General features: G+C 40.6%; 2 protein-coding genes across 2 annotated transcripts in view; both read right to left on the bottom strand.

The window, feature by feature from the left end:
- Positions 1-15901, bottom strand: part of LOC307043332 (netrin receptor UNC5D-like) — a 254270-nt gene that overhangs the window by 212532 nt on the left and 25837 nt on the right.
- On the bottom strand, positions 13478-15879 carry LOC307044965 (E3 SUMO-protein ligase ZBED1-like; the record flags this gene model as incomplete). The annotated part of the gene is made up of 2 exons (XM_079690425.1): positions 13478-14745; positions 15411-15879. The coding sequence occupies 2 exons, from the start codon at positions 15877-15879 to the stop codon at positions 13718-13720; spliced, it is 1497 nt and encodes a 498-aa protein (XP_079546551.1). The 3' UTR covers positions 13478-13717.

Here is a 15901-nt window from a genome sequence, read left to right as displayed (position 1 = left end):
TAGGAATTAACTCTGAAGGGCTGAAAGCATGTGTCTAACGCTGATAGATGTAACCCCGGGGCTTTTTAATCCCATCGGGGCAAACCGAGTGCATTGGTGTTACTCAATGGTTTCTCTGGGTGTCAGCAGCGAGCTGAGGGGGGGGAAGTTCAAACATCCTTTACTCAAGTAGAAGTACACACATACTTTACTCAGTTAGTACACGCATCCTTTACTCAGTTAGTACACACATCCTTTACTCAGTTAGTAAACACATCCTTTACTCAGTTAGTACACACATCCTTTACTCAGTTAGTACACACATCCTTTACTCAGGTAGAAGTACACACATACTTTACTCAGTTAGTACACACATCCTTTACTCAGCTAGTACACACATCTTTTACTCAGGTAGAAGTACAGATACTCGTGTTTAAAAGTAGAAGTACTGACTAAACTTCTTTACTCAAGTCAAAGTAAAGAGGCTTTGAAATGTACTTCAGTAAAAAGTACCCATAACTAGCAGCTGTTTTAAAGAGTACCTGACCTCCCTTTATATTAATAGAACAATAATGTCATTGTTAGCTAATGAATGTTTCCATGGTGACCAACGGCAACATGACAACGTTTCCATTGGTCCCTCTTCTTTAGAGAAGACCAGGAAATGATGGATCCACGGATCGTGTTCAAATCAATAGGCACGCAATGACTCTAAATAATAATGATCACGCCACCAAACACACATTCAAACTAAAGGAACCAGCCTGTTTGGAAAATGAGAGAAGTAGAAAGTACAGGTATTTGAGTTCAACATGTAAGAAGTAGAAAGTACAGGTATTTGAGTTCAACATGTAAGAAGTACAAAGTACAGGTATTTGTGTTCAACATGTAAGAAGTAGAAAGTACAGGTATTTGAGTTCAACATGTAAGAAGTAGAAAGTACAGGTATTTGAGTTCAACATGTAAGAAGTAGAAAGTACAGGTATTTGAGTTCAACATGTGAGAAGTAGAAAGTACAGGTATTTGTGTTCAACATGTAAGAAGTAGAAAGTACAGGTATTTGAGTTCAACATGTAAGAAGTAGAAAGTACAGGTATTTGAGTTCAACATGTAAGAAGTAGAAAGTACAGGTATTTGGGTTCAAAATGTAAGAAGTAAAAGTAAAAAGTCGTCAGAAAAATAAGTAGTGGGGTAAAGTACTGATACCAGAAACATGTAATTAAGGACAGTAACAAAGTATTTGTACTCCAATACTTCCCGCCTCTGGCAGAGAGCAGTGGGAGCTGAATTTGCACTGCTGGAACAATCTGAGCCTCATTTCTCTCGGTGTCAGCGTCAGCCTGCAGAGAGCAGCCACAGCCAACTTTACTCACCACAAACACCATTAACACAACACAGCTATCATCATTCAGATACACCCGAGCAGCCTCTGCACAACCGAGCGATTAGGGTCAACCGGACGGCAACCACTCCTTTCATCTTAAACAAATCTCATTAAAACAGTAAAAACAAAAAGCAACTTAGAGCAAACTTCTGCAATAACATCTCATCGAGTTCTCCTAACTCAGGAACGAGTCATAAAGCCTGGACATGAGTCAGCGTGTTATCCCTTCTTGTCCCCGTGTCTGGAGGTCAATGGTTATCTGAATGTGTTTTTTATTGGTTAACTTGAAATGAAATACGTCACAACACACCCCAAGGGTGAATACAAAAACGGACGATGCAAACAAGTGTCTCAATGAGACGACTAAACGTCATCACTCCCAACATTAGCCACCTTTAGCTTAGCGGTGGTGACGTGAAGTCACGTGACCGTGCTGTAGTTCCTTTATAGCCCAACATTAGCCACCTTTAGCTTAGTGGTGGTGACGTGAAGTCATGTGACCGTGCTGTAGTTCCTTTATAGCCCAACATTAGCCTCCTTTAGCTTAGCGGTGGTGACGTGAAGTCATGTGACCGTGCTGTAGTTCCTTTATAGCCCAACATTAGCCTCCTTTAGCTTAGCGGTGGTGACGTGAAGTCATGTGACCGTGCTGTAGTTCCTTTATAGCCCAACATTAGCCTCCTTTAGCTTAGCAGTGGTGACGTGAAGTCATGTGACCGTGCTGTAGTTCCTTTATAGCCCAACATTAGCCTCCTTTAGCTTAGCGGTGGTGACGTGAAGTCATGTGACCGTGCTGTAGTTCCTTTATAGCCCAACATTAGCCTCCTTTAGCTTAGCGGTGGTGACGTGAAGTCATGTGACCGTGCTGTAGTTCCTTTATAGCCCAACATTAGCCTCCTTTAGCTTAGCGGTGGTGACGTGAAGTCATGTGACCGTGCTGTAGTTCCTTTATAGCCCAACATTAGCCTCCTTTAGCTTAGCGGTGGTGACGTGAAGTCATGTGACCATGCTGTAGTTCCTTTATAGCCCAACATTAGCCACCTTTAGCTTAGCGGTGGTGACGTGAAGTCATGTGACCGTGCTGTAGTTCCTTTATAGCCCAACATTAGCCTCCTTTAGCTTAGCGGTGGTGACGTGAAGTCATGTGACCGTGCTGTAGTTCCTTTATAGCCCAACATTAGCCTCCTTTAGCTTAGCGGTTGTGACGTGAAGTCATGTGACCGTGCTGTAGTTCCTTTATGGCCCAACATTAGCCTCCTTTAGCTTAGCGGTGGTGACGTGAAGTCATGTGACCGAGCTGTAGTTCCTTTATAGCCCAACATTAGCCTCCTTTAGCTTAGCGGTGGTGACGTGAAGTCATGTGACCGTGCTGTAGTTCCTTTATAGCCCAACATTAGCCTCCTTTAGCTTAGCGGTGGTGATGTGTGGGGGGAATATATAAACTCCTTTCAATCTCAAGTCAGGAGGGTTTCTACTTCCCTCACTGTCAGCCTCTCTCTGTCTCCTGTTAAGGGAATCAGCGCCACATTAATGGACTTGATGCGAATATTAGATTAATGAAAAGCTCTTCCTGGCTTGGCTGTCGGCCCATCTCGTCGACCGCCTCACGGCTCCATGCTGTGAAATGGGATTCTGTTGGCAAAACAATAAAGAGCCACCCCTCCTCTCTTTCCCTTGATTGTGAGTCATGCACTCTAGCTCCACAGAAAAGAAAAAAAAAACAGCAGTGGCATACCATGATGACTCAAAGTGAAGTGTAGAATTGTAGATGCGTGGTTAAGTAGCTGTCTCTCAGAGAGGTGCTTCATCCTGTCTGACAAAGAGACGAGAGGCTTTGTGTTCCTGCTGCCTTTCCACTCTTCACAACGACACGAAGAGCAGCAGGTGAACATCGTGATGACGGGAAAGGTGGACTGTGGTAGAGAATCACTTTGGAGCAAAAAGCAAACCCCTGCTGATCTGAAGCTGAGGCTCAAAGTGACCCTCGAAGCACCGGGGAGGGTCTGTAAAGGGGATTTATATCACATATTATAAAGATGGTTTGGTCCAGTACACGACCTGAGTACTTCTACTGTTACTCAAGTACACGACCTGAGTACTTCTACTGTTACTCAAGTACATGACCTGAGTACTTCTACTGTTACTCAAGTACATGACCTGAGTACTTCTACTGTTACTCAAGTACACAACCTGAGTACTTCTACTTTTACTCAAGTACAAGATCTGAGTACTTCTACTGTTACTCAAGTACAAGCTCTGAGTACTTCTGCTGTTACTCAAGTACACAACCTGAGTACTTCTACTTTTACTCAAGTACAAGATCTGAGTACTTCTACTTGTACTCAAGTACAAGCTCTGAGTACTTCTGCTGTTACTCAAGTACAAAATCTGAGTATTTCTATTTTTACTCAAGTACAAGGTCTGAATACTTCTACTTTTACTCAAGTACAAGGTCTGAGTACTTTTACTTTTACTCAAGTACAGGATCTGAGTACTACTACTTTTACTCAAGTACTAGATCTGAGTACTTCTACTTTCACTCAAGTACAAGATCTGAGTACTTCTACTTTTATTCAAGTACAAGATCTGAGTACTTCTACTTTTACTCAAGTACAAGATCTGAGTACTTCTATTTTTACTGAAGTACAAAATCTGAGTACTTCTACTTTCACTCAAGTACAAGATCTGAGTACTTCTACTTTTATTCAAGTACAAGATCTGAGTACTTCTACTTTTACTCAAGTACAAGACCTGAGTACTTCTACTTTTACTCAAGTACAAGATCTGAGTACTTCTACTTTTACTCAAGTACAAGCTCTGAGTACTTCTGCTGTTACTCAAGTACACAACCTGAGTACTTCTACTTTTACTCAAGTACACAACCTGAGTACTTCTACTTTTACTCAAGTACAAGATCTGAGTACTTCTACTTTTATTCAAGTACAAGATCTGAGTACTTCTACTTTTACTCAAGTACAAGACCTGAGTACTTCTACTTTTACTCAAGTACAAGATCTGAGTACTTCTACTTTTACTCAAGTACAAGCTCTGAGTACTTCTGCTGTTACTCAAGTACACAACCTGAGTACTTCTACTTTTACTCAAGTACACAACCTGAGTACTTCTACTTTTACTCAAGTACAAGACCTGAGTACTTCTACTTTTACTCAAGTACAAGATCTGAGTACTTCTACTTTTACTCAAGTACAAGATCTGAGTACTTCTACTTTTACTCAAGTACAAGATCTGAGTACCTTTTTTTAGGGGGGGGGGGATCCACCAATTATACAGAAATGTTTGTATAAGTATTTCTTTAAATCTGTTCCGCAGCAGGTGTTTGGTTATTGTTCGAATGAAACGAATGAAATGAAGAACCAATGAATGCGTGAACACCGTGACGGTGGAGAGTGCAGATCCGTTTGGAGCAAAGGGCTAACCCTCTGATCTGAAGCTGAAGATCACAGTGACTTTGGAAAGTGATTTTAAAGATTTATATCAAATATTGAGATGATTTAGTCCAGTATGAACACCCCCTCTGTTTGAGCCTCACCTGTCTCTCATGTAGCTCCACTGTGGAAGTTGGAACCACATTTTGATTTGGGAGACTATATGGGTGCAGTGAGGACCTTTTTCTGAAGGGTGAGAGGGAAGTAGACATCAGAAGGTTTTCCTCAACAGCGATCCAATGTGATTTGGGATTGTTGAAGAAAAAGATCTCACTAAATGTATTTACTCTAAATTCACCAGTGGGGTATTTACTGACGCAGAACAAAACGTTAACATGTCTTCAGCTTGTGTTAACCACAGACCTTACTTCAGACTAACAACCAAAAACACATCCAGAAAGCCATTGACCTCCAGACCAGGGGACAATAACACATTTCTGGGTTTAGGACTCATTCCTGCACCTCTATATTAGGAGACGTGAACCGAAAAACTAAACGACGTAGTGGATATCTAAGAAGCTGGGTTTACTTGCAATTAAATTATTCAAATATATGTTAGAACCATTCAGAATCCTATTTCGGATGTTTTGGGGTCAGAAATGTCAATTATTCGATTTAGACGTGTGTCAGGACGCCACAAACACCCGTCACGTATTAGCTAGGGTTGCAAGAAACTGACCATGATCAAAATCGATTATTCGGCAGCCATGGCGAATAATAATCGATTATTTGACCGACTCCCCCCCCCCCCCCCCCGCGGGAGAGAAAAAAAAAACCCTCAGACAAAAGGAATTCCGTTGTTTGTTTCATTTAACTTCCTCTGGACTTGCAAGTTCGTAGTAGTTCCACGAGGAACTCTTTTTACCTGCCGCTTTGTTCGTCTTTAGTCGCACGTGTGAGGGAGAGGGGGGGGGGGGGGGCGGGGTCGGTGTGTAGCGTGCTGCAGCAGCAGTCTGCTCTGCACGCAGGCTTCCTCCAAGTTTACAGTAAAACCAACTGGTGGTGTGACCAATGGCCATTTACAATTATTAATACTATTACTATTATTAGCATTAATCTATATTTTGGTTGAAACTAAAAAAAAATACATAAATATTAATAAAAAATATATAAATAAAATCTATTTTTAAAAATAATATTCGATTATGGAGACTGTAACGAATATTAGAATAATCGAATAATCACTGGCATCCCTAGTATTAGCACAAAGAAACTCCTGCGAACATGAAGTCTAAGTAATGCAATTTAAACATATTGCACATGTAAAAAAACACTATGCTTTGCACGAGAGATCGCTGTCGGAGCACAGAATCTGAAGAAAGGCCGAACTGTTTGAAGTGTCTGACGTGTGAGAGGTATGCAGCCTCTCAACTGACCATCTCTGAACCAAGCAGCTGTCCAATCACAACGCAGAGATGTGTGTTCCCCTCAGAAAGCACGGGGCTAGCAGTCCTTCCCCGGATACGAGGCACTAGGAGGCATCACTCCACATCCCAGCCTTTCAGCCTTGGCTCTTCTGCTGTTTTATTAGGATATTATCTGCAGTCCATTAATACATGTCTCGCTGGCTGGAGTCCCGCAGGACGAGTGGCAAGTGGCCCGATGATAGAGAATCAGAATCCCTTTACTCGTCCCACAGAGGGGAAATGTGCATTAGCTACAGCAGAAAAGAGCCAAAGACAGCTTCATGTTAATAAGAAGCATGCACTAAAAAAGATTATACAGATAAAACGATTACAGAATACCAGTGGTGAACCGTCCGGGCCTTCAAGGTATTTCATTTCATTTGATGATCTGTAATATCACAGTGTTACGTTGATTTGTTTCTCCTTCTCGGTCCATGCACTACGCATTTCAGTGGTTTTGTGTTAGAAACAAAATGCGACCAATCAGATGTTGTTCTGGGTCTCTGGGTAGAATATCCTTTAACCAGGTATTCTATATCCTTGATAGAAGGCCCTGGGCCTCACACTGAATGAGAGCGTTTGATTGACAGTTTGATCAACCAATCATATATTGATTTGTAGCCAATGGGCGTGTTCTTTCAGATTTTCCCTCGGATCCAGGTACTCTAGAACAGGGGTTCCCAAAGTGGGGGTCGCGAGATGATTACAAAATAAAAATGGAAAATGTAAAAAATAATAATAATAATAAAAAATTATCAATTTTTTTAATCAATTTTTTTTAAATTAATTATTATTAATAATAACGTTTGCATAAACATTTTTCAGGGGCGGACTAGCCATCTGTGTAATTTCCTCCCCCTTTGACAATCCACGAGCGCAGTGTTTCTCAAACTTTTTAATACCAAGGACCACTTAACCAATAAAAAACACCCATGGACCACCTGACTCCACAAATATCCAAAAACAATAGGTCTGTTTACCCATTCCAACAGTATAACAAATTACAGCCTGATAATGACAGCTTAACCTTCTCTATATCGCCTCGTTCACACATTAAATCAACAATACAAATACAACAGATTATATAAGCATTTAGTTCAAATGTGATTTAAAATCCTCTCAGGTTTAACACCTCTTATTATGAAATGCAGAATACATTTATTACGAGTTTATGTCCGAGCCAACAGACTCACAGATTGTTGGCTACTGAGAGATATGCAAAATACACCGCATGTAGTACGACACAAACCTCCGCTGTGGATTTTCATAACAAAATACAGTAAAACTATGATCCCAGGCCCAAGTTTAACTCTCTGAGGCCTGCATGGTCTGTCTACAAAACAAAAATAAAAAAACGTTTATGCAGCCCCAACAACAGCCTCTGATCATCAACAGACTTCACGCAAGGCTTCATCAGATGCATAGATAATAATCTCTATCTCACTCCTAACATCTACATCTACTTTCAGCATGGATACATGTTCAGAAAATACATCCATTGTTTGTTCTATATGCTTCTTGAACATCAGCAGGAGAGGACTCTTTAAAGTAGAGACACTACATACTGATATACACCTGAACATCAGCAGGAGAGGACTCTTTAAAGTAGAGACACTACATACTGATATACATCTGAACATCAGCAGGAGAGGACTCTTTAAAGTAGAGACACTACACACTGATATACACCTGAACATCAGCAGGAGAGGACTCTTTAAAGTAGAGACACTACATACTGATATACACCTGAACATCAGCAGGAGAGGACTCTTTAAAGTAGAGACACTACACACTGATATACACCTGAACATCAGCAGGAGAGGACTCTTTAAAGTAGAGACACTACATACTGATATACACCTGAACATCAGCAGGAGAGGACTCTTTAAAGTAGAGACACTACATACTGATATACACCTGAACATCAGCAGGAGAGGACTCTTTAAAGTAGAGACACTACATACTGATATACACCTGAACATCAGCAGGAGAGGACTCTTTAAAGTAGAGACACTACATACTGATATACACCTGAACATCAGCAGGAGAGGACTCTTTAAAGTAGAGACACTACATACTGATATACACCTGAACATCAGCAGGAGAGGACTCTTTAAAGTAGAGACACTACATACTGATATACACCTGAACATCAGCAGGAGAGGACTCTTTAAAGTAGAGAAACTACATACTGATATACACCTGAACATCAGCAGGAGAGGACTCTTTAAAGTAGAGACACTACATACTGATATACACCTGAACATCAGCAGGAGAGGACTCTTTAAAGTAGAGACACTACATACTGATATACACCTGAACATCAGCAGGAGAGGACTCTTTAAAGTAGAGACACTACATACCGATATACACCTGAACATCAGCAGGAGAGGACTCTTTAAAGTAGAGACACTACATACTGATATACACCTGAACATCAGCAGGAGAGGACTCTTTAATCCACAAATACAATTTCATGACAGAACTAAGACTTCAGACGTGTCAATATCCAGAAACACTGGCTCCTACATTACCCATGATGCAACTCAAAAGCGATGATTGTGAATGCATATCTCCATTAAAAAAGAATGATAGTTTCCAAGCTCAATTAAAAAAATCCTTACTCACCCTCAGGGTTCTTTATTTCAAATGTACAGACCTTAGAAACATTCCATGAGAACCAAAAGAGACGTGTACTCTGTGATTTGTAATCTGAACTTGATGAGTAAAATAAAAAATGCTCCTTTCCTTCAGTTCCTATGCTTCAGATCTGTTCATCACTGTTTCCTGCGTGTCTCCGAAATGTATTTCATGATGCCTGAACTAATTTGATAAACGATGTTTCCCTCTGTTGGTGTTAAACTCTGATAAATGTCCCGTTGTTAGGATGGCCCGGTCAGGAGACTCTCCTAAAGGCCATGTTTGTCACAATCTGTCGTCAGCTGCTGAAAGGGAAAGAAATGTTGATCTGTGCTTAACGGAGGAGACGGAGCGCTAAATGTCAGCCGGTCGGAGGGGTTACATGGCGAAGACTTCCTGTGTGGCTAGAGGTGGGAAGTAGTGGAGTACAAATACTGTGTTACTGTACTTGAGTACATTTTTCTGGTATCAGTACTTTACTCCACTACTTATTTTTCTGACTACTTTTTACTTTGACTTCTTACATTTTGAACCCAAATACCTGTACTTTCTACTTCTTACATGTTGAACTCAAATACCTGTACTTTCTACTTCTTACATGTTGAACTCAAATACCTGTACTTTCTACTTCTTACATGTTGAACCCAAATACCTGTACTTTCTACTTCTTACATGTTGAACCCAAATACCTGTACTTTCTACTTCTTACATGTTGAACCCAAATACCTGTACTTTCTACTTCTTACATGTTGAACACAAATACCTGTACTTTCTACTTCTCACATGTTGAACCCAAATACCTGTACTTTCTACTTCTTACATGTTGAACTCAAATACCTGTACTTTCTACTTCTCACATGTTGAACTCAAATACCTGTACTTTCTACTTCTTACACTTTGAACCCAAATACCTGTACTTTCTACTTCTTACATGTTGAACTCAAATACCTGTACTTTCTACTTCTTACACTTTGAACCCAAATACCTGTACTTTCTACTTCTTACATGTTGAACTCAAATACCTGTACTTTCTACTTCTTACACTTTGAACCCAAATACCTGTACTTTCTACTTCTTACATGTTGAACTCAAATACCTGTACTTTCTACTTCTTACACTTTGAACCCAAATACCTGTACTTTCTACTTCTTACATGTTGAACACAAATACCTGTACTTTCTACTTCTTACATGTTGAACCCAAATACCTGTACTTTCTACTTCTTACACTTTGAACCCAAATACCTGTACTTTCTACTTCTTACATGTTGAACTCAAATACCTGTACTTTCTACTTCTTACATGTTGAACTCAAATACCTGTACTTTCTACTTCTTACATGTTGAACTCAAATACCTGTACTTTCTACTTCTTACATGTTGAACCCAAATACCTGTACTTTCTACTTCTTACATGTTGAACACAAATACCTGTACTTTCTACTTCTTACATGTTGAACCCAAATACCTGTACTTTCTACTTCTTACATGTTGTACTCAAATACCTGTACTTTCTACTTCTTACATGTTGAACTCAAATACCTGTACTTTCTACTTCTTACATGTTGAACACAAATACCTGTACTTTCTACTTCTTACATGTTGAACACAAATACCTGTACTTTCTACTTCTTACATGTTGAACTCAAATACCTGTACTTTCTACTTCTTACATGTTGAACTCAAATACCTGTACTTTCTACTTCTCACATGTTGAACTCAAATACCTGTACTTTCTACTTCTTACATGATGAACCCAAATACCTGTACTTTCTACTTCTTACATGTTGAACTCAAATACCTGTACTTTCTACTTCTTACATGTTGAACTCAAATACCTGTACTTTCTACTTCTTACATGTTGAACTCAAATACCTGTACTTTCTACTTCTCACATGTTGAACTCAAATACCTGTACTTTCTACTTCTTACATGTTGAACTCAAATACCTGTACTTTCTACTTCTTACATGTTGAACTCAAATACCTGTACTTTCTACTTCTTACATGTTGAACTCAAATAGCTGTACTTTCTACTTCTCTCATTTCCCAAACAGGCTGGTTCCTTTAGTCTGAATGTGTGTTTGGTGGCGTGATCATTATTATTTAGAGTCATTGCGTGCCTATTGATTTGAACACGATCCGTGTATCCATCATTTCCTGGTCTTCTCTAAAGAAGAGGGACCAATGGAAACGTTGTCATGTTGCCGTTGGTCACCATGGAAACATTCATTAGCTAACAATGACATTATTGTTCTATTAATATAAAGGGAGGTCAGGTACTCTTTAAAACAGCTGCTAGTTATGGGTACTTTTTACTGAAGTACATTTCAAAGTTCTTTACTTTGACTTGAGTAAAGAAGTTTAGTCAGTACTTCTACTTTCACCAGAGTATTTTTAAACACTACTCGAGTAAAGGATGTGTACTTGTTCTCTTATGTGGCAGACTGCAACTTGAAGTAGTAATTGCTTTTTAACGCGTCTGTGGATCGGAGCAAATGTAAATACTATCAAATTAGATTCTGACGGTGGCCTGAGAGGCGGAGGAGGTGAAAAGTAATAAGAAGAAATGATATCACTGAGGGGAACAAAGTGCAGTGATTACATTTATTTCCACTGGCCTATTACTGGAGCACTGGGGGGGAAACGAGCGCTGAGCTTTCTATTTCTGCAGCCCTTTTATTCATGACGTGTCAGAAACACATCGCCGTCCGCCGAGACTTCTTGGACTGGATTCATTTGGGCGGAAAGAGATTTTTTTTATAATCAGAAATTTCAATTCTGGCTTGAAATGTCTAAGTGCACGCCTGTAGAGGACGGATGTGTGACTATTACTGCAAATTACCCCGTTATCAAATCTGCCAGTGGGATGGCTGCTTGTCATATTTCAACTTTCTGGTTTCTACTTCCTGAAGTAAACTCAACTCTGTCTCACTATAGAGGACTGTAATGTCTTAATACAGACACACAAGGCACTCTGTAGCATTTTTACAGAAGTGTAAAGTAACTAAGTACATTAACTGAAGTACAATTTAGAGGTACTTTTACTTTACGTGAGTATTTCCATTTCATGCTACTGTGTACTTCAACTCCACTACAGTTCAGAGGTAAATGGTGTACTTCTACTCCATGTCTGTATGTAATACCTTTAGTTACTTCACAGATGTGGATGAATGATGTGAAATATAACCAAGTCTTAAATCAGACTTGAGTTCCACCTGGAGTAAATCCACCACAGGAACAACAGTTTAAACTAGTGTCAGATTTAAAATAATGAAATGAAGAACCAATTAATTTCTGTCCTTGTGTTTTCCGCTGCACTCATTTCATCATTTGATGATGTCAATTTACACCAAAGAACACCATAAAAGAAAACATCCTGATGCAACACTTTGCAACAGCTGCTGCTGGTGATGAAACTCAACAAAGAAAGGACACTGAAACATCATCTTATTCCCTTTAAAGCATTAAATGTAAACTCTAAAGCAGAACCGTTGCTTTTCCAAGTGAGCACGGATAAAGGAACTACAGAACGGTCACATGACTTCACCTCACCACTGCTAAGCTAAATGCGGCTAATGTTGGGCTATAAAGGAACTACAGCACGGTCACATGACTTCACGTCACCACCGCTAAGCTAAAGGTGGCTAATGTTGGGCTATAAAGGAACTACAGCACGGTCACATGACTTCACGTCACCACCGCTAAGCTAAAGGTGGCTAATGTTGGGCTATAAAGGAACTACAGCACGGTCACATGACTTCACGTCACCACCGCTAAGCTAAAGGTGGCTAATGTTGGGCTATAAAGGAACTACAGCACGGTCACATGACTTCACGTCACCACCGCTAAGCTAAAGGAGGCTAATGTTGGGCTATAAAGGAACTACAGCACGGTCACATGACTTCACGTCACCACCGCTAAGCTAAAGGAGGCTAATGTTGGGCTATAAAGGAACTACAGCACGGTCACATTACTTCACGTCACCACCGCTAAGCTAAAGGAGGCTAATGTTGGGCTATGAAGGAACTACAGCACGGTCACATGACTTCACGTCACCACCGCTAAGCTAAAGGTGGCTAATGTTGGGCTATAAAGGAACTACAGCACGGTCACATTACTTCACGTCACCACCGCTAAGCTAAAGGAGGCTAATGTTGGGCTATGAAGGAACTACAGCACGGTCACATGACTTCACGTCACCACCACTAAGCTAAAGGAGGCTAATGTTGGGCTATAAAGGAACTACAGCACGGTCACATGACTTCACGTCACCACCACTAAGCTAAAGGAGGCTAATGTTTGGCTATAAAGGAACTACAGCACGGTCACATGACTTCACGTTAGGGCTGGGCGATATGGACCAAAAGTCATATCCCGATATATTTAGGTTGAATATCGATATACGATATATATCCCGATATTTTTTCCGCAAAGTGAGAGCTGTGAAATGAAATGCTCAGTCAAAGTCAAAGCCAAATACGAGTAGTTTTATTGAAAACTCACTATAAAATGTAAACATAAACACTGTATAACAAAGCTCCGTAAGGTGCACTTTTAAATAAATAAAATATCTTAAATAAAATTAGCCTATAAAATAAAATAGGTAAATCTTTTTCTGAGGGCAGCATTTATATATAAAGAGATAACAAAATAAAGTGCTCGGTTTAAGAAAAACTTGTTTAAACATCAGCTTGAGATTACCTGTTTTTTTTTTTACTTAATAGCTTATCTGAACTCTCTCAACCAGTTGCACAAGAAAAAGACTGTAAACTCAGTAAACATGTTATTTTTTTGACTTCGATAACAGTAGTGCTGTCTTGAGGTAGACATTAGAAGACAAGCGTGTCCTCCTTCATTTAGGCCTAAAGGTTTTGTGCAAGAAACACTAGCCTGTCCACGGCATCCGGCTTCAGAGATGCTCTGTGGGAGGTCACAATATTCCCACTGCAGCTAAAAACCCTTTCGGAGGGTGAACTGGTAGCTGGTACCAAGAGATACTTTTTAGCCAGGTGGCTCAGAGCTGGAAAGACAACTGCATGTTCCTTCCACCACTTGAGTGGATCAGTGTCACTCTCCACACTTGCTGACTGCAAGTAACTTGACAGTTCATTTTCAATAGCGCCCCTCTTGGTTGGTGCAGTGGTGGTGGCTGTGCGCTGCTTGAAGAAGCTTGCCAGTGTCCTCTTAGCTTTTGGTGCACCTGCTGCTTCTCCATCTGCAGGCTCAGGCACAGTGGGCACATGTAGGTCAGGCGTCAGGTGACCGCTGCTCTGATCAGCCAGTAGTGTCTCCACCTCCAAGACAGCTCTGTGCTTCAATGCATCGACTTTTTCACTCGGGATGTAGGTGGCCCTGAACCGTGGATCCACAAATGAAGCCATCTCCAATAGGTCAGTAGTGGCTGGGTCAGAATACTTGCTGTTGAGGTACTCAACAATGCTGGTCTTGATTGATTTGCAAAGCTCACTGTCACCCTCTTCACATGCCAGGAGACTTTCTTTAAAAAGGTGCAGCACAGGTTTCACATAGGATAGAGTGACGTATTCCTCACCTGATAAAGCATCGGTAAAGTGCTGGAGAGGTTTCAGGACCTTTTGGACTGCTTCTAGGACCTCTAAGTCCTGCCAGGTAAGGATAAGATGCCTGGTCTTGTTGTCACCAGACAGGACTTTTGCCAGTGCGCCCTCCTGCTCCAGGACTCTCTGGATCATCTGCTGCTTTGATCCCCAGCGTGTGGCAGACTCGGTTATGAGTTGGTGACTTGGCAGACCCAGCTGAATCTGGACTTCAGCAAGCTGTCTCCTTTTCTTCCAGCTGTACGAAAAACAGCTTACAATTCTCTTGCACAGAGAAATGGCCCGGGTGACGCGCTTGTCATTCAAGCCATGTCCTGTCAAAATCATAAAGAACTATTAATCAAATGGGCATAAATATCAAATATTAGCCTATAATCAGTTACTTTCTGAATTTTAATCCTGTAAGTGATTTGTATGTATTATTATTTTTGTATAATTTATAAATTAGATTATACTGCATGTGCATTTACTCATGTTTTGTTCTTGTTGTTGTTATTTATGCTATATTTTAATGCTGCTTCATATTTCTACTCCACTAAAACTCCACAATGTTTAGGCCTACGTTTAGTCACTTTGCAGTGTGCTCTTTCAGGCCAGAGAAATCATAATAGCTAAATATTACCTTGATGATATCAACAGGCTAACCAGCATTTTAAAGTCATATTACCTCACCTTTACCAGCTGTAACATTAAAGTGGTAAACACATTAATGCATCCCTCATTCTTATCCAATAATCTAATAAATATGGTTCTGAAATCTACCTGTAGGCCTATTGTAAGTGATCTTACTTTTAGCACTTTAAGTTATTATTAATTTATTTAACCTAGCCTGAATGATTTTTTTTAACGGAGACCTGGCCATTGACCAAGACAGCAGCATAAAACACAAAGTTGCAGACAGACACACAAAGGAAAATGAGGAAAAACTAACATTTCAATATTTTTTTGTTTAAGGGAAAATATACTCCATTGCACTCACCGATAGCCAAGTGTAGTCTGTGACCGAAGCACTGCATCCTCAGCCACTTGTTCAGCTGAACTGCTTTCACGATGTTGCTCCCGTTGTCGGTTGTTATAGCAACCAGATGCTTTTCTTGAAGTTTCCAGCTTGCGATTGAGTCCTGCAGGGCCTCAGCTATATTCTCACCGGTGTGATCGTCGGGAAAATAACTTGTTTGGAGACAAGCTCTTTTCATCTCCCAGTCTTGCATGAAGTGAACTGTCACGCTCATATAAGGCTCACACGTCCTGCTTGACCACATATCGCTGGTCAGCGCAAAATGGGTGACGTTAGCGAGCCGGCCTTCAACGTTCTGTCTGACTTCATTATACATTTGCGGCAGTGCTTCTCGTGCAAAATAGTTGCGACTGGGAAGCTCGTATCGCGGGTCCAGCTTTTTAATTAGCTCTTTGAACCCGACCTGTTCCACTGTTGCAACAGGGACCATGTCTTTGGCAATGTGAAAGGAC

This window comes from Notothenia rossii (genome assembly GCF_949606895.1).
Source record: "Notothenia rossii genome assembly, chromosome: 6".
Lineage (NCBI taxonomy): Eukaryota > Metazoa > Chordata > Actinopteri > Perciformes > Nototheniidae > Notothenia > Notothenia rossii.
This window is presented reverse-complemented; position numbering and strand designations above follow the sequence as displayed.